Genomic DNA, 19,674 nt, shown 5'->3' with positions numbered 1-19,674 from the left:
ACAATTGTTTGCGACTTTGTAAACAATCGAAAAAGAAATAATCCGAATAATGCATAATGTACTATATAAATATTATGGACTATAATTATGCCGAAACCTAAGAAAAATATCGATAAAATGTTCACATTTTGGATTTTGCTAAAACGTCACATCACTGTGATAATTTGTTAATTAAGAGAGAATCAATTTGTGCATGCGATATCACCCTAGGTGGAAGCGAACGTTAAGTCCCAAGGAAGAAGAAGAAGATAACGGCTGAGTTATACACATTAGTTCAGTAGTTTAAACAACACGTAAATTTATAATACCCTATTCTATCAATTTACAGTAAATTATTATCGCTTTAAACTAGTATCTAAAGGATAGAAGACATTCGCAGATTCGAAAGTGGTAAGTCTAGCTGTTTTAACTTAAGATTCTATTTTAGGCAATAGAACCATTAATTATTTGTAAATATATATTGATTGGTGTGTACGACATGCAACATTGAATATATAGTTAAGTCTTTAGGTGTGTAAGGGTAGATAACTCATATTATCTACCGTATAATGAATTCAGTATTATGTACAATAAAAAAATATGTATATCCCGAGGCAGCAGCTGTGTCAAGACAGTCCTAGTAACATTCACCACAATATGTTCATAGACTTCGATTTCTGTGAGAAAACCTCTTTATAGCTAAACGACTGTTTGTGTTATCACGTTTAACTACGTTTTGCAATTAGAACGACTCTGAATCATATATTTTATGGATTTTTACTGGAAAGAGCACCGTGTCCTCATCTTAAACTCAACAACGTTTAAAGTCAGTCACCGATAACTCCCAGATGACGTGCGACTTTTGTTATATATTACTGGTAAAAAAAAGATAGAATATATTCTTGAGTTGAAGAAATTGTGGATGTATTACATTCTTTGTTATAGTTAATTCAGTATCAGACTTCATGCCACAGATGTCCTGTTAAAATGCAATTAGAATTGGAGTTTTTATTGATGTATTGAACAATGTATGTTTGAAAACTGGAATTCCTTTAAAGGTTGTTTATTTACTAGTAACGTTTCAAAGAAGATATTGGAGGTTTGAATTACTTTTATTTACAGTAATTTTCATCAGTATATCATTTTATATTTCCTATAGGAACCCGTGCCTGGTAATGTGAACGGTTTTGAATGGGGTGGTGTTGAGATTTAAGTAACAAATTGTTAAATTTCTAGAATTTTGATACAGGCGGTTCTGGAATTTCAAATATTTGGATATGGCTATTTCACTGCTCCTATCCTTTTCTTTGCGAAATGTTTTGAAATAACAGTGTCACGGTAGATTCAAATAAATTGACGGATACAAAATGATAAATCATGTAGAAAGATGATTTATTACCTGACGTTTTATTTTAACACCCTATTTTATCTAGACATATCACTATTCTGTCTTAATAGGCAATAGAGCCAAACTAACCCAAAAAACATACTGTATATATTTAAACAAAACGTGGTGCATAATGCTGCAAAGAAAAACCACCATAATGTATTTAAAAATAACTTGAAATAAACATACATGTAATGTATATTGAAATAAACATAATGTATATTGAAATAAACATAATGTATATTGAAATAAACATAATGTATATTGAAATAAACATAATGTATATTGAAATAACCATAATGTATATTGAAATAACCATAATGTATATTGAAATAACCATAATGTATATTGAAATAAACATAATACGCATTAAGTATATCAAGGTTAAATATGCTGAATGTGTATGTATATACATGTATTTACAGTGTATATTTATACAAAATACAGTGTATATTTATACAAAATACAGTGTATATTTATACAAAATACATTTCCTGGACCCTCATCGCCGTGAAGAATACGTGACATGGCGAGAAAACTTGATTCAGATTTTCCGCACACCATTCATAGATCTTTTTTCTCCTCGGATTTAGGCCATTATATTTTGCAGTGGATGTCAGACGGTCCGAAACCTAGTCCGCTCCTCTGTGGCTTGATAATCTACTGGTTGCCTTGTTTTTTATTTATTGTGGAAGTGTAAGGCACTTTGAGACGGGGAGCCACGGAAACCCAGTGAGTAAGACGTTTGCGCGCTACCCTGGAGGTCCCGTATTCGATCCCTGTGTTGACGAGAAAGTTCATCGGAATGTTCCGACTTCGTTCTCACTTGTCAGTGGAGCAAGGCGGATGGCTTAGCAATGTGAATCGTATAGTCGTTCTGATAGGACGAAACATCGAGGTCCCGTGTACACATCACTGTAAACTCGGCGTCCTCTTTTAAAACACCAAATTCGCCATTTTAGAACACTATTTTGAAACACTTTTTAAACACTCTGTTCGTGGAAAACATCATGGGAACCAATATTGAACCTAGCGTAATGATATTAATATAACTTATCCTTAATAGAACCTTGTTTATTTAGTTCTAAATGAGTTGGATGTGGTAATTTTAAGTATCATAACCCCCGTTTACAAATTTGGGTCAAAGTGTATGTGTACGCAACTCGTTGAGGATATTTTAAAAGTCATTTATTCGTAGGTGTAATTTCCCGACATCAAAATGTCAACAGCGCCGACTATATTTCATTTTCTTTAGATCACAGATAATATATATTTAACTTTTGAAAGGTTATGCAGCATTATAAAACAACTCAGTAAAAACAAATAACAGAATCCCACGAAAGACGAACTTGATTTGCTATTCACAGCAGTATTCCAACCTCCAATAAAATACCTCAAAGTTTAACATACAATTTAATGATTTTAAGCCACCCAAGGACTATATAATTCAACAAAAAAGCAAATATCCAAATCTTAAGAAACGCGAACTTGATATGTGTATAACCATGGACCGTGTATAGATGGACAGGCAACGCCCACGTAGCCTTTAGAATTCTGTGCCGCGGTAAAAGAGAGACCTGACAATCGTGACTAAATTAAATTAGCTCCCCTCGCGCAAATACCTGTATTAAGTTTAAAAGCAAAGAAACAGAAATCAATTCATAATATTTTTATTAATCTTGCTACTCTTTTTTTTTTTAAACCCATACATAGATAGACTACTAACTGATGATTGGGGTGTAAATATATCAACACATCGTCTTTGTTTACTTCGGACGCGCCTATGTGAATCCGAAAAAAAAACGTCGAGTTTTTCTTAAAAACAAATCTACTAAAACACTCTTTTAATTTTTACTTCTGCACAATAAATCATCATCCCGGACAGTATTATACCTGAACTTTATTTTCATAACTTTAAAATCCTTCATATATACGGGAATTCGGAGTATTAAGCAAAACCAAAATGCTTACAAAACCTATGAAAATATTGAAATCGATAATTTCACAATTTTCAACTGCTGCATTTGGAAATTTCAAAGTTTCAAACTGCACAAATTCGTCACTACCGGATAGGAATACTTATCAGGTTGAAAAATTACCGTGTAACTATAAGAATACCGTAAATTCCAAGGAGGAGTTCGAGAAATTAATCAGTATAAAATCCCGCAATGTCAAAAATCACATCGCTTGATTTGCCGTTGACATTGAGATGGTATAACTATGTATACCGCAAAGCAGCGTGCCAACCCCTAATAAAATTCATAAGTGTTTAATTTAAAATTGTTGCGGAAAACAGATTTTTCATTGATCTTAAGTCAATTAAGTTACTGAAACGACCAAACAAAACCCGAAATCCTACGAAACATGATTTTGATCTGTATTCGCCGTATACAGCAGCAGTTTATCAACTTTCAATAAGAATATAAAAGTATAACAATCAAAGAATAAAAAAAAATAGCTAAACAGACTTTATAAACTTCATAATTTGTCAACTTTATTGTTTAAAAATTGTAATGACTACGAAATCTAGGAAATAACACTTAAATATGATGGGAAATGATTTGTCACGGTCACGTTTTAACCTACTTGGGTTTAATACAGTACGGCAGAAATATCAATCATTCTCAGAAAAGGAAATGACACTTAATAGATGTCTTAACCGAGAAATGTTACTTTACAAAGTATGTAAAATAAAATGGCAGCCAAAATACTATTTATGGGGCTGGTGACATGGAACAAATAATATATTAATCTTGACATTAATACCTGCATAAGATCATATCTGTATCCTAGACAAACTGAAAATCACTGTTGATAGGCTGTTGAAGGAATTGCTTACATTTTTTAAACAAACGAAAATTTCAGGATGTTTGATTAACTTGAACTCTTATGAATACATTTAATGATCGCTGATTGACTATTCATCTACTTTTATAAATGTCTAATTTTTCTTTGCGTTTCTAATTGATACAGTCTACATTATATTATATCGTTTTTTACAGCCACGGGGGTTCAGTGAGCAAGAAGCTGATAGCTTACTTTATTGATTTTCTACTTTGTTGGTTTACTTTATTGATCGTCTACCTTGATAGGTTACTTTATTAATGGTCTACCTTGATAGTAGACATGCTAGTTTACTTTACTGGTGGTCTGCTTTCATAGTTTACTTTATAAATAGCTTCCCTTGATCGTTTACTTTATTGACGGTCTACCTTGATAGTTTACTTTATTGATATTTTACCTTGATAGTTTACTTTATTGATGATGTACTTTGCTAGTCTACTTTATTGATAGTTTACTTTATTGACTGTTTACTTTGATAGTTAATTTTATTGATGGTCTACCGTGGTAGTTTATTGATAGCGAACTTTGATAGTTTACCTTAATACTTTACTTTATTGATAGTCTAGATACCTCAATAGTTTACTTTATTGGTAGTCTGGTTAGTGATAACAGAGATCAGTTTAGTAAATATACTCTTCAAAAAAAGTAGGGGATATTGAAATGCAAATACCTATGCAGGTTGCGATATGATAAATAGTCATGGAACTTGACATGCTTTGAGAGTATATTCACAGATGAAGAATTTATCGCCCTAACAGAACCACTGAGCTGCACCTGCGACACGCAATAGCGCCATACAGGTTGGAGGGGTTCATTGTCAAATTTGACACTTCAAGGAAGGGTTGATGAAAACTGCCGCGTGCTGGTTTATCCTATCCATGTTTGCTTTCCTATCGGTTCTTGCATAAGATTTACTGTTTAGCGTATCTTTGCTTTAGTGTGTTACGTTTAATTTGCAATGAGACGTCTTCAATATGATGAACGTCTACGTGCTATTGGCATGCTTCAAATGGGTTCTACACAGCGAGCAGTAGCCAACATGCTTAATGTGTCACAGTCTGTGATCAGCAGACTGTGGAACCAGTACCAACAAACACACAACACGATGATAGACCTCGTTCAGGTCGTCCTAGAGCTACTACACAAGCCCAGGATCGATACATTCGTACACAGATCCTGCGAAATCGAGGACAAACGGCCACTCAGCTTTCTGTAAACTTGGACCAAGTTACAGGAATTCGAGTTACACCCCAAACGATTAGAAATTGGCTACGTGCAGCCCATTTGCATGCGCGACGCCGACGAACGCGTGTTGTGCCTCCATTAACTCGCCAGCACATGGCAAACAGGCGTCAATGGTGTAGGCAGCGTAGAAATTGGGGTAATCGTCGATGCGCGCGTGTAATATTCTCAGATACGTCCAGATTTACTCTGAATTTCACCGATAGGCGTGCTCACGTTTGGAGGCGTGTAAATGAACGTCGTGCTAACGTTAAGGTCAGACTGCATGACAGATTCGGGCGTGGGTCTGTTATGGTGTGGGGAGGAATCACCATGACTGGCAGAACGGACTTACATATTGTTCAAGGAAGGGTCACTGGTGTGTACGACCGTGAACACATACTGGCACCGATAGTTCTGCCCTTTGCTCAACGTGCAGGTCGACGTTTCATCTTTCAAGATAATAATGCCCGTGTCCACAGCGCCCGTGTCGTGAATGTCCACCTTCAGCGTCACCATATTGTCCATATGCCTCGGCAGCGGCTGAACTTGGGTGAATCCACACGCCGGTCTCTCCGTCTCTCTCTGCCCTCTCCCTGTCTGTCTTTAGTTGTCTTGTTTAACTATATAGCGCCGGAGAATAAATAAGACACATGGTCATACATGTAATTGTCTATTTTATCTTGTCATGCTTACTGACCAGTGCATATTCCTTTGAAGTCCTGCCGAGTCTTGCAAATAGATCATGTGCAGCCCGTAAATGACTTAAGAACAGTGCATACAGAATTAAAATGTCAATACTATATGTATTATCAAATGGCACCTAAATGGCCGTTCAATTTGATGAAAGTTATAGAGTACTTTGTTACACTAGCTACCTCAATAGTATACTTTATTGATAGTCTAGCTACCTCAATAGTTTACTTTATTGGTGGTCTACCTTGGTCGTTTACTTTATTGATAGTTTACTTTATTGATAGTTTACTTTATTGATAGTTTACTTTATTGATTTTTTACCGTGATAGTTTACTTAATAATATTTTACCGTAATAGATACTTATTGATAGTTACTCATTGATTTTCTACCATGAAAGTTACTTGTGGATAGTTTACATTATTGATTATCTACCATGACAGTTACTTATCGATTGATTACTTTAATGATAGTTTATGGGCGAGCGGGAATATTTCAGACGCTTGTTGGACTGTTTGGTGTAAAACTAAAGCCTTTTCAATTATTCCAATTACTCCAAGTTTGGCATATAGCTTACTATCTTTATCTTGGCTACTACTAATAATAATAACATAATGAACTTACAGAGCGGCTGCATTCCAGTAAACATAAGGACATAATAATGTTGTGGAATGATTCTCTGTTATAATGGTCTTACTGAAACTACTTAATTGCTGGGATTTATTCCCAACATGCTGATTATATTAGACACCATATAGTATGGACTGGAGTAGCAATTCTCGACAGACAGAGAAGTAGCGCGTTAAACTCCATTTTCATAGTACAACTTTCAACAGTTTGAAAATAAGAAGAACAATGGCTATCTATCGTTATTGTCGTGCAAACACGTTGATACACCTTTCACATTTATAGTCTACTTTATTGATAATTTTCTTATTGTATTTTTTTCATTATATTTTATTTTATTTTTTTTTTTTTACATTGGGTTGGTTTTATTTTAATAAGTGTTCATATTACATTTAAATGCTTTCATAATCCGGATATCAGTGTCGCAAATATTTAAATATATTTTCTACAAAGTAGCTGATATATTCAGAAAATTGCATATAATGAGCTGTATCAGAATGTAAACTATAGTAAACTGATACACTGGCTGTTGATTAATATCTACAGTAAATGACAATATAATGTATTCATAAAGGCACACCTGGGTTGGCAACTTTAAATATAATTGTCAGTGTGGTTGGGTGGAATAAATCTATCAAAATATTGTGTAAGGTCAGGTGATGTACAGTTTTGCCACAATTCATTTATTATGCAACAAGGAGAACAATTAAACATTGTTCTACGTTATATTATTGTTTTACTTGCAGTGCGTCGTAATTAAATAATGAATAGAGTTTGGTGTATTTTGTAGAGCAGTGATATACAATACAATATATATAATATTTCAAGTAAGTAAAAGATAATATTTGTAATTGATGATGACCGTATTTTAGTATGTGTATGGAACAAACCTATCCCTAGGAGCTGCTAATGGATACTACCTGAATATATCCTCATTCACATTTTACTTAGTTGCTTAGTAAACTGCCTCCCACTAAAAAAATGCCAGTCAGCCAGGATCCGAATTCAAACTCGGCCTTAAGTGTATTAGGTGGAAATAAATATATCTCTGCATTAAAATATGTAGGTTGATGAGAGTGTTGAAGAAGAAAAAACCATTGATGAAAGTTGTAAATAATGACTTTGTTCACGATTGGCTATATATTCATTACGTGCAATGAACACAAAGGGCTTTTTTACATTATAGATCAAACGTGACACGTACTTCAATTTTTTTTCTAATCAACAAAAATAGATTTTTAGACTACAAACAGAGGCTAATCAATAATTGTATTTTGAAAACATAGTTTAATAAAGTCTGTGTCAACATTAGAAATATTTAACTATTGTTATCTAGTAGAAATATTGATGTATCGTTCTTAATAAAACATAGAATCAATCATTTTATTGTCTCGCTTGAAAAATAACCCACGACACTTGCCAAAAGGTCAAGATTGTAATACTTGTGCTCTGAACTATATACTCATTGATAATATCGTTTTATTAAAACTTCCGAACGAGTGTAATTTAGTTTTTATTTAAATTCAATATTTTGCGCTTCAGTGGTGTTATATAATGAGGAATTAGGAAACCAATACACACATATATATTTATACCAATGTTTCGCCAATTGCTGACCAGGAAGGTCCTCATCTTCGAATCGCTAGTGTAAATGATATTTTCTCTACTTGTGTTGAAACTTAACCAGATGTTGGACCGTCCCCATCCAGTCGACAACTGTGGGTATGGCAAAAACCGATTGGAAATAGCAAGTTGGTAGGTTTTGCATAATGTTTTATGTCCATATTACTACGAATTCTGTCGCATTTTTGTTTAAATTTATAAATGAGCAACGTGGTCGTGTATTCTTGTCCGCCCGTTCAACATGTTGTAGTCACTGCTCAGGAAAGAGTTTTTGAGATTTGTTTGTTTTTTTTTAAAAAGGCTTACTGGGAAACTTCAACTAATCAAATCATGTTCTGTTAAAAAAAAAATCCTTAAATTTAACATTTATATACAAAAAAAAAAATACCAACTGTAAATAATCTCCTGGTGTGGATTCAATCGGATGTTAGCCAAGGTTAAGAGTGTCTCGGCTTGTTTTGAATATATCCAGTGTATATCATCTGCAGATCAGAGGATGCAGATTATTCACGAATTGACAATTTAACATATCTTCCTGAATACTGGGCTGATATTCCTGTTAGATATCCAACCTAACTTTCGTCATAATTTAGTTTGTAAATATTGTATTTCCGAATAACACCAATATACTTTCGTAAGCTAAAAAATCCCAGTATATCTACATTTATACATGATTTAAAATAAGATTTGACCAAATATACAATAAACGATGTTTGTCTTTGCTAGAGTTGATGTTTCTTGTGTCAGAATTTGGAGTTGGGTTGTCCTGCTCGTGATGTTTTTATTATTTTTATATGGAGTTAGTCAGTTTATTACTTATCTCGAAGGTTGTCATATTAAAATAATACACCTACATGTATATACCTATTATCCAATTAAGTGACTAATTTCTTTTTTTGGCCAACAATTTAAATTATGTATTATACTGAACAATGTTGTGGGACTAGGAGAGGGTGTCGAAGAGGTCTTGTATATATTCTTCTTTTTTATATGAAAAAAGAGCAATACTAAAACAAAATGTTCTTAACTATTTCTGACAACAAAGTCATCTTAAATATGTTTAAAGGTAAGAGAAAATTTAACCGGATGTACTAATAACATGTCCATGAATGCACTTATTTTGTGAAAAAACATTATAAGTTTATTTTTATACGGCCATACAGGGGCGGATCCAGGAAGTTTTGCAGGAGTGGGTTTGCCAGGTGACGTCAATTTGTATTATGAATTTCATACGATGACATTGTGATTCAATTTTATTGATGCAAAGCATAAATTGTGATATCACATACACGTACGTCTATATGATTATCTTGCACAATTATGACACTTTTCTCACAAAAAAACGTTGTTTTACAAAAAAAATTATGCAGTTTAGGTGCGTGTATATCGTTGTCCATCTATTTGTCTGTTCACAAGTCTTGTACACATTCTACATGATTGATATTTTAGATTTTAGAATTTTAGTATCGCCACATTGTTAAGTCACGTTTAGCCAATTGGGTTAGTTCCTGTACCAATGGTGACAAATAATTTTTTTTGACTCTTTATTAGCCAGCAATTAATTTGTCATCATTGTTGATTTGTTAATCATTTTGCTTTCTCTACCCGGTTAATTGATTTTTCTTTGTTTTGCCCCAATGTTCCCCGCTGTTTTGCCCGAAATTGGGGTTATAGGTGTACACCTGAAAAATACTAGTGTGGAAAAATTTAAGAAGGTTGTTTATCGTGATGTTGATTATTGGTCATCTTTGTTTGTTAATAATGGTGCGTTTTCTGTCCGAAAATTTGTATCTTGCTTTGTCCAAATTTCCGACATATTTTTTTCCGAATTATGAAAGAAAACTCCGTCCTCATCAACCCCGACCGTACGCCAATGCAACGCTTGTACAATTCAATATTTCTGATTAATGCTTCCGGTAAGTTTGGCAAGACATTTGAATTGTGGTTGGGGCGTGAGGAAATTCCTTTAAACAAATGAAAATAATCTGCGATATTGAAGCGTTAATCGAGACACAGACGTTTTTATAATTTAATGACAAAAATTGTACAAAGAACGAATCTTAATTAGGGCTTCTACCATTTGATTAAGCGCGAGGTTTTACGATTTAAATAAATGTTGTTTTTTTTTTATAATTTTCTTATTCTAGGTAACATTACAACAGAAATGGAATGTCCTGTATTAGCAAATAAAACTGTTATAGTTACTCAAAACAATATAAATTCTGTTGTATTAAGTAGTTATATCAGACGTGTTAATACTGTTGTTAAGGTTTCATGTTTAAGTAAACCAGATTATAAACCTGTTGGTCAGACAACTATAACATGTCAAGAGAACACAAACTGGAGCCATCCACTACCAAAATGTATGAGACTTGCTGCAAGTAAGAAAAGAATATGGTTATCAAATGTTATTGTGAGTGTGAGATATCAAGAGCCGTAGGGCTACGCCCAACCCCACCCCTATTTATTTGACAAAATTAATGTAGGCCTACTTACATTCCAACCCAACAAATACTTAGTGCTGGATTAAACTTTATTCACCCTTCTAGATTTCTCAGATCGACTGGCAAAAGCTAAACAAAAATCACACACACACACGCACACAGGGGCGGGTCCTGGAACGTTTGCAGGAGGTGCCCCCCCCCCCCCGATCCACGCCTGACACTTGTGGTCTTTTGGCAGTTGATGAATGATTGGGATACGGTCTCAGACCCATAACTTTAAACGTCTTCTACTGATTGAAATAGTCCATATGGTCTCTCACATTCCGCGGAGCTACTGTGGCTCAGTGAGTACGGTGCTACCTTCGTTTCGGAGTAGGCCAAGAAACTTCATAGGGATTTTTCGGCGTAGTTTTCACATGTCAGTGGTGCTGGACAGAGGACGTGGCAAGGGGCAGTGTCTAGTCGTTCGGGTGATATGAAAAGCCGAGGTCCGATGTACAATTACCCTTGGCAGATGGAATTCAATGACGTGTAGGCGAAAACCCCATTGCCTGGTCAAAATTTCCCCTCAGTCGTAAATTACATGGATAAACACCGTAATAATACCTTGCAATAGCTCTTTAAAATGTTTTTTTTTCAGCAACTGAGCCAACAGTAACGGATATAAAAGAAAGAACGGGGAACATTGTTAATAATGATATTAGTATGCTACCTATGATAGTTGTACTCGCATTATTTTCTCTGTTGTGCATATTTGCTCTTGTGTTGATAATATTTGCTGCAAGAAATTGGAAAAGAAACCAAAAGAAACCGCTGACAGAATCATCTAGCCTTGACAGGTATGCCACGGGGACTCGAATTTATTGATTTTTGGTTGTCTAGCTTTGGTTTTCAGTTTTCTTAATTGCGTATTTTAAAGTTCATTGTTATAGAATAACTGCACAACAGAACCAAAAAAAAAACGGATCAAACAAACTTAAGAAAGATTAAATTCAATTTTCAAGAAAGGGAACGGCGAATTCTTATTGGACTATAAAAAATGAGTTATAACTACCACAGATCATTGTCTTCCCTTGGTTTTTGGTACTACGCAAAACAAAATTATATAAATACCAATGTATCTTTGCCGTGTAGAGACTCGACATTAATTGTCTTTGCCTTATAAAATATCACATGACTAAGCTTTGAAATAGTTTGGGTTTTTTAGCGTTCAGAGAAAGAAAAAAATAATCAATCCAATTATCAACTTGTAGACAAATTCTAGGTGCCCTCGTTCAAGCGCAACCGTTAACTAAAAAATGCGTTAGCTTTCAAATAGAGATGGTTTAAGTAAATTAACAGTTAATCGTGTGACTACCCTTTCGAAATGACAATTGCTAGTCCCAGTTACGTCAGTGACACCAAAACACAATCTTTAATTTACCTCGGAGTTTTAACGGGGGTGTTTAGAAAATTTTAAGTTGGTTCCAGTAGCTGTCACCGTGTCCTGTTGTAATGTTATTAGTCCTATATAAGTATACTTATCTAGACCCAATAATATTTTGATGTTTATCTGATTGCAGAAATAGTCAACCAATTAGTCAACCAGCCAGTCAACCAACCGCTCAGACGTTCAATCAACCAAGACACATATTCCCGACCTTCAACTCATCACCACATAGTTTATTTAATAACCCATTCAGTACGGACTGGGAATCGGCGTCTGCTGGCGATGCCTATAATTTAGCTCTGGACGACAATAGTGATTACATCTATAACGGATCGACAGTAACTGCTATTGATAAAAATAAAACTAGACCATCTAGACCCTGGTATTGTAATATACCACAAAATGGTGTGTCTATGTCAAACTTAACAAATGATTCAGAGGAGAAATTCTGAAAGGTGTTGCCTTGTGATATTACATACATTTCAACCTGAACAAGTTTGTGTTATTGTTTAAATAATGATCCATCATATGGTGCAATTAAAAAATGTGGGTAATATACTGCGACGCAATTAAAACCCCGCCACTTTTATAAATGGATGATTGTAAATTTTGTTTACTTTAATTTAGCAAAGAAACACAGATCACAATGATGACACCTGAGAATGGTGTTTTCCCGATCCCGTATTCGCACTCAAAGATCAGTTGAATTTGACAGACTAGGATATAAAATGGGTCTTTTTAACAAGCTAGGGCCAGTACATATCTGCAGAAGACGCATTGCGTTAGTTCAAGAGAACATTGGTACCACATACGTAGCTCGATGGTTTGGGTGCCAACTCTTGGGACGACAACGCCTCGACAAGACATACGTTACTGACTTTTGATTTTTACCATTCGTGCCTAAGTTTTATTCAAAACTTGTTGTGACCCCCGTTGTTGATTTTCTTGCGTTGGCTTGACTTACTGCAACCATGCCAAAAATCACATTTCAGCTGCCTTATGTCTCGACAGCTCTTCCAGTCAAATTCGTGGTGGGTTTGCATTGCGTCTCAGTGTATGAAAAGTTACTGTACATCTCCAACGCCAATCTTTGGACACACCCATTGTAATAAATATATTTTTTAAGAATACTGTTTGGAAATAACTTCAAAGATATAACCAAGGATACTTAAATACATAATGAACATTTCTTTTGGGCTTTTGTGTACGGACCTGAAATGTGTATTAAAAGTAACAGTGCGGAACTGTGAAAGAAAGATTGTCTTGTTGTACAGTACATTTATCTAAGAGAGAGAGAGAGAAATGGGGTTTAACGTCCACTCGACACAAACTAGGTCATTTTGGGACTAACATATGGTTTAATTTTATTTCAATAATTCGCTTGCGCGTAGGGGTCTTTAGCAGTGGGGGGAAACCGGAGGACCCGGAGAAAACCCATTTATCTAAGAAGAGAGCCCTGTATGTATTGTTTTATCATGCAACAGATTGATATACGAAGATCAGCTAACAAAGCCAAGGACACTAAATAAGGCGCGCCTCCGACTCAAAATGTGATCATAACCACAAATCAATTAACATAAAGACCATGTGTATATATACTTATAAAGAAAATTGAGTATTTGTTATTTATTTATGCATTTATCTACCGTAAACAAAGAAGTACTTGTACTTTTTCTACAGTAATATATTATATATATGGAGAAATAGGGTACAGGTAGGATCGAAACCGCGCCACTTGACTCAATGTCAGTCCTTATGACTATTGGGTCTCTCTTTATATGGGTATTCAAAATTGGTCCTACTAATCACCGACAAGAGTTTTTTTTTCTCAAAAGCACGCGAAGTACATGTATTGCAAACATTTTGGATATGATATGATATACTTTGGGCGCTATATCGACAAAGTAAATGATCTTGTCAGTTCTTGTCGGTGAATAGTGGCCGTGCAAAATTAATAGATGGTTGGGTTGAGTCTATGTAGCGTTGTTTCTTACGGTTGAGAAGAATCTTTCTTCCCTGCTTGGTTTACGCGTATCAGCTTGGATACACCCCCCCCCCCATTATTCCACTCCTCTATCATATACTAACTTATCACCATCATATTCACGGTAGTGAATCGTCCTGTTATTAGTACCACTAGTGAGTGGTTCGTGGGGCGACAGGCTGTACAAATGTTATGTCAACTCTAACAAAACAGGCGGAATTGACAGGCAGGCCTCGAGATTCTGCCCCCTTGAGGCTTGACTCACATTTTTGGCCCTCTCGTTCACAAGAATGTGCTCCCAGCAATGACCTCAAATGCCAGGATATTGACTCAAATTACAAAATTTTCTCAGATTGTTCAGTGCTCCTAAGGTTCACAAAAATCTAATAACATCAATAACAATCCTAATATGACATGAACTTTGTCAACTTGAATGAAACTGCTTTCCGACGAGGTAAAGATCGGCGAACAACAATACGATTAGAGCGGGAGCCCAGGGGGTTAACCTAGCTGAAAAGTGTACCAATTTTCTCCTGTATGGTATCGATGATACATATCTGGTATCATCAGAATGTAAGTCTACCGGGTATCTGGTGGTGGGTGTGGTATTCCACGGCCAAAATGCCATGCACCCCACCTAGGCTAGATTAGCTCAAAAGTGTACCACATAAAAATCGTACAGCAGTCTACCGTACATCTTCAAAACACCCTGACAGACATTTCTAGTGGCGGTGTACCCTGACAGATCTATGTAATTGCAAGACATTTGTAGTGGTGGAGTATCCCTGACAAGAGTTATCTAATTTCCAGCCCACAGCTAGGCTAGATTAGTTGAAATCTGTACCACCTAAAACTGCGTTGAATGACCAATGCCAGTCAGTTTGTGCAGTGGGTTACCTATAACAGGCACGCCCAAAATGCCACGGCCCCTAACTAGGATAGATTAGCGTAGAATACTAATTAAAATTGGTACACTTTTCAGGTAGGTTGAGCCCCCCCCCCCACCCCCAGGCTCATGGTCTAGATCTATGTGTTCTACCGGTACGCTCAGTGTTTTAGCCAGCATTTTGTTGACATTCATTGTGGGGTGGGATTGTGGATGGCGCCATAGATCCCCCCCCCCACCTTATTTCCCGCTTCTAGATCGACTATTGTCACCTGAAGAATAAAATTTTCTTGGATTAGAATTTACCTATAATAAAAATGTTATTATATTTAAAAAAATAGTGAGGACGGGTGAATGTGTGTGAGTAAGGGGCGGGGTGGCGACTTGGGCAATGTGGATTATATGAATTAGTACACAGATAATCGACAATGGCGAAGGAGGGTATTTGCTAAAAGGGGGGGAGGGGGTCTTAGGTTTGAATGACAGAAGGCCATAAAGCGAGTACAACAGGTGAGGACGTATATTGCCGTCGTCCCTGTCTGTGTGTATGTTTGTGGTGCATGCCCAACCCTCAGGGGCAGAGCTGCGCCTATTTTCTTTATGTGTGTCGCCTACAACCCGCAATTCTTAATTGATTGTCTTGAAAACTTTTCATACTTATTCCTTGTGCCCTAAGGATGACCTTTATTATGTTTGGTGCATGCCCAACCCCCTGGAACAGAGCTACATCCAATTTTTGTCTGTGTCTGTGTTTCGTCTACAGGCCGCAATTCTTAACAGATCCTTTTGAAACTTTGCATACCTATTCCTTATACCCTAAGAATGATCCCTATTGTTTTTTTGTGAATGCCCGACCCCCAGGGACAGAGCCGCGTCCATTTTTTCTTTGTCTTTGTTTGTTGCCTTCAGGCCACAATCCTTAATGACTTGGAACTTGGCATGTATATTCCATATCGCCTAAGGACGGCAACTATTGATTTTTGTGCATGTCTCGACCCCCAGGGGCAGAGTCACGCCCAAATTTTGTGTTTATCGTATACAGGCCGCAATTCTGAATGGATCAGCTTGGAACTTGGCATATGCATTCCTTATAGCCTAAAGACGGCAACAATTCATCTGTTTAGCGCCCGAAGGCCACAATTCGGAATGGATTATCTTGGAACTTGGTATACACTTATTCCTTATAAGCTAAGGATGGCAACTATTGATTTTGGTGCATGATCCCCCCCCCCCTACCCGCTTTTGGGCGGTCCCACCTTTTGTTAATATTTTGTCTGTAAATGATATATAGGCCGCAATTATTTACAGATTTGGATCCAATTCAGAATGATCCCTCATAGGGTTGTACTTATTTATATTGGTCCATGTCCAACCCCAAGGAGCAGAGCCACGCCCAATTTTTGTGTTTTTTGTCTACAGGCTGGAATTCTGAATGGATCATCTTGGAACTTGGCATATTTATTCCTGCAAGGATAGCAACTATTTATTTTGGTAGATGTCCTGACCCCCATATCAATCATTTCAATAACAGGGTTTTATCTATTTATATTGTTACAAATCCAACCACAGGGGCAGAGCCACGCCCAATTTTTGTATTTATCATCTACAGGCTGTAATGTGGAAGTTTATTGCAGCGTTAGCTATGCTCTAGTTATATCTCGAGGGCGTTCTAATCCATTTCAATCTCTGCCATTGATTATGAACTTGTCATGTTAATATATATCTAAATTATAGTATACATTTAACATTTGAAGCCAAAATAAAGTCCTGCTATAGGAAGATTTAACTCTTACATAATTCAGCTTTAATCATTGGACATAAAACAAAAAGTACAACAGACTTGGTTAACTGCACGTATGTAAAATATCAATGATTTATTATGTTAACGATAAAATTATACATATTTAGATACTTTCCATACAGAAGTTCAATGAAATGGACTTATATTCATTGGAATAAAACTAAAAAAAAAATACTATTCAATAAAAATCGACAAACGCATTTATAACAGAAAAGAAAGGTTTAACGTAGCTAAGAAATATTATTTACAATTTGATGGCATTACTGTAGTACTGTTTTCTGGGGGTTGTAGCTATTTCCAACACTAACGACGAAAGCTGTACTTTTTTACTAAACAAGTATCCAAAACTGGCTAATGGTCACAATAACGAGATATGTATCGCTATAGGGCGAGTCGAAGCCCAGACAAAAGTTTCAGTAGAATATAGAACATATATATAAGCTTAGGATTAAAGCAATTATATAATAATATTTGATAAGAAATGTTAAATTGTACAAAGAAAACCAATGTTTAAATACGCGTGGTATCTATAATTAACTCAAATACATCGTTACATAAACTCAAACAGTTAACGATGAGATATTAATACGGATATAGGTCAATTGCTACATTAACTTTAATTAAAATTAGATAATAATTAAAATATCCACAAAGATACGCTATAACAGTATAAATAAATATATCATTTCTAGTAATCTAATATATAATGGGGGTTTCGTCTTTATTCCAATCCTCTAATGCATTCTTTTCAATCGGTATTTATTGCCCTTGTTAGATTGGCCCAAAATACAACGTTACCTTCTGGGTCGTCTGTATAATCTATGTAGCTGTCGTCGTTCATCAGCTGAACAAGGGCCTCGGGTAAATCACAGACCGGAATACTTTCACAGACAATAACAATCAGGACATTTCGTCCTGTACTAATGCTTTCAACCTTAGCCATATTCAACTCATAAATGCACCAATAACTATTCAGAAAATTTCTTGTTAAGAGAATCAAGGTCTTCTTACTATTTCTTACTGCGCTCAAAATATTGGCCGCGATTTCCTCTCCAGGCACAAAATCTCTGTGGTGTATGCATAGTCTCAGATCTTGTTCCTGTTCTAGTTTCTCCCTCATTCCCTGGGTGACCAAATGACGATCTTCGTCGGCGTAAGAAACGAAGGCGTCAAATTCAAACTCGGTTTCCGCATCATTCACCAGGGGAAACGCTCCACGATATCTATTTCTGGTTAGATAATACAGATACCTTAACTTCCATCGATAACGATAGACCAAACTTCCAATTAGAACACTGACAATAACAAATAAACTACCAGTTAAAACTATAATCATAGCTGTTAACGAAGCACACTGCTTCTCCAGCTGGATGATAATCCCATCTAAGTTGGACAAACTCAGTTCTTTTCCCTTATTATCTTCACATGTGTATTCGTTACGTCTCAAAAAGACAGTCTTGTTGGATTTCATCCATATTAAAAACGGTAAATTCTCACAGGTACACTGTAATGTCTGATCTGATAGGTCAACCATTAATTGTTTATTCTTATTGTACTGTTGTTCACCAAAATTTCTAAATTTGACGGGTAGACTTGTCAATTGATTTGAGGAGAGGTCAATGTATTGAAGTTCGTCCATGTGGTCAATGTCCAAAGTCCACAATTTAAGGATATTTTTCGATAAATCTAGACTCTTGAGGTTCACTTGTCCACGGAGTAGTTTTTGTGGTAGTATTCTAATTTTGTTGTCGGAAATATCGAATAATTCTAGATTTTTTAAATTACTAAATATATTTCCGTTTACATCAGCTTCCAAAACAACGGCTAGAAAATTAGAAGCAATATATAGCTCTCGAAGGTTGGGAAGATAATCAAAAAATGTATCACCAATGTAGTCACAGAAGTTGTTTGACAGGCTTAGCCATTCTAAGTCGTCCAATCCAGTTACTGGTCCTATCCATTTATTTAAGATGTTGATGGATACGTCGATCACTTTTACGCTGTTATTTTCAAACCGCATTTTAGGGATTGGATAACTAAGAACACAATAGCTACAATTAGCATACTTTAGATTGGGAGGAATAGGAATTGGTACATTCAACTTTGGATTCAAAATGTCATCAAATGAAAGTTTGCGTAATGCAGGAAAATTATTACGTCCATGCAGGTCACCTTTATCTACGGGGGTGTTTAATTTGCTTAGGCGACTTTGTTCTTTTTCGGTAAAATTGGGGCTTTGGTGTCGTGACCAGGTTAAATCTGAAGAACACAACTTACGAAAGTTGTACCTGGATTTAGAATAGGATGAAACATACCGAGAAGAAAGGGGATGCCCAACTGGATTATGCGACGTGTATTGATAACTTGCGTCTAAACAGATCAGATTCATCATTTTCTCCAATCCAATTATATAAGCCCCATACGTGGGTCTATTATCTCGCATGCTAAATAATTGAATGTATTTAGGAATTTGCGGAATCGCCTCTGTTTCTATTAACTCGAATCTGTTGTGGTCTAAATAAAGTTCAGTTATATTGAGATGTTTTATTCTATAAATATGTAGAGCTGTAATGACAACACCAACTGCAAAAGTGTCAACAATAGCACTCAGATTCAAAACGCGCATATCCGGCGAATTTAATGAAAACAGTGCCATTGAGGCTCTATCTAAGCCAAGGTTGGAGTTAAATGACAAATCCAAGAAACGCAACTGGGGGAACACATAAAACAAAAAGTACAACAGACTTGGTTAACT

The 19,674-nt window shown here is 35.8% G+C and overlaps 1 protein-coding gene and 1 long non-coding RNA gene across 3 annotated transcripts; one reads left to right on the top strand and one right to left on the bottom strand.

Annotated features, from left to right (window-relative positions):
* The first annotated feature begins 593 nt into the window (after positions 1-593).
* On the top strand, positions 594-13,847 carry LOC126816003 (uncharacterized). Of its 2 annotated transcripts, XR_007678178.2 has the most exons (5): positions 594-1,078; positions 7,499-7,579; positions 10,523-10,756; positions 11,460-11,658; positions 12,382-13,847. It is a non-coding gene; the product is annotated as an uncharacterized LOC126816003 (long non-coding RNA). The 2 variants fall into 2 exon arrangements; XR_008787738.1 differs by lacking the exon at positions 7,499-7,579.
* A 3,119-nt stretch (positions 13,848-16,966) lies between these two features.
* Positions 16,967-19,628, bottom strand: LOC130012259 (toll-like receptor 4). Its single transcript, XM_056099696.1, has one exon. The coding sequence runs from the start codon at positions 19,573-19,575 to the stop codon at positions 17,668-17,670; it is 1,908 nt and encodes a 635-aa protein (XP_055955671.1). The 5' UTR covers positions 19,576-19,628; the 3' UTR covers positions 16,967-17,667.
* Positions 19,629-19,674: the final 46 nt, after the last annotated feature.

This window comes from Patella vulgata, chromosome 3, assembly GCF_932274485.2.
Source record: "Patella vulgata chromosome 3, xgPatVulg1.2, whole genome shotgun sequence".
In the NCBI taxonomy this organism is placed as follows: domain Eukaryota; kingdom Metazoa; phylum Mollusca; class Gastropoda; family Patellidae; genus Patella; species Patella vulgata.
This window is presented reverse-complemented; position numbering and strand designations above follow the sequence as displayed.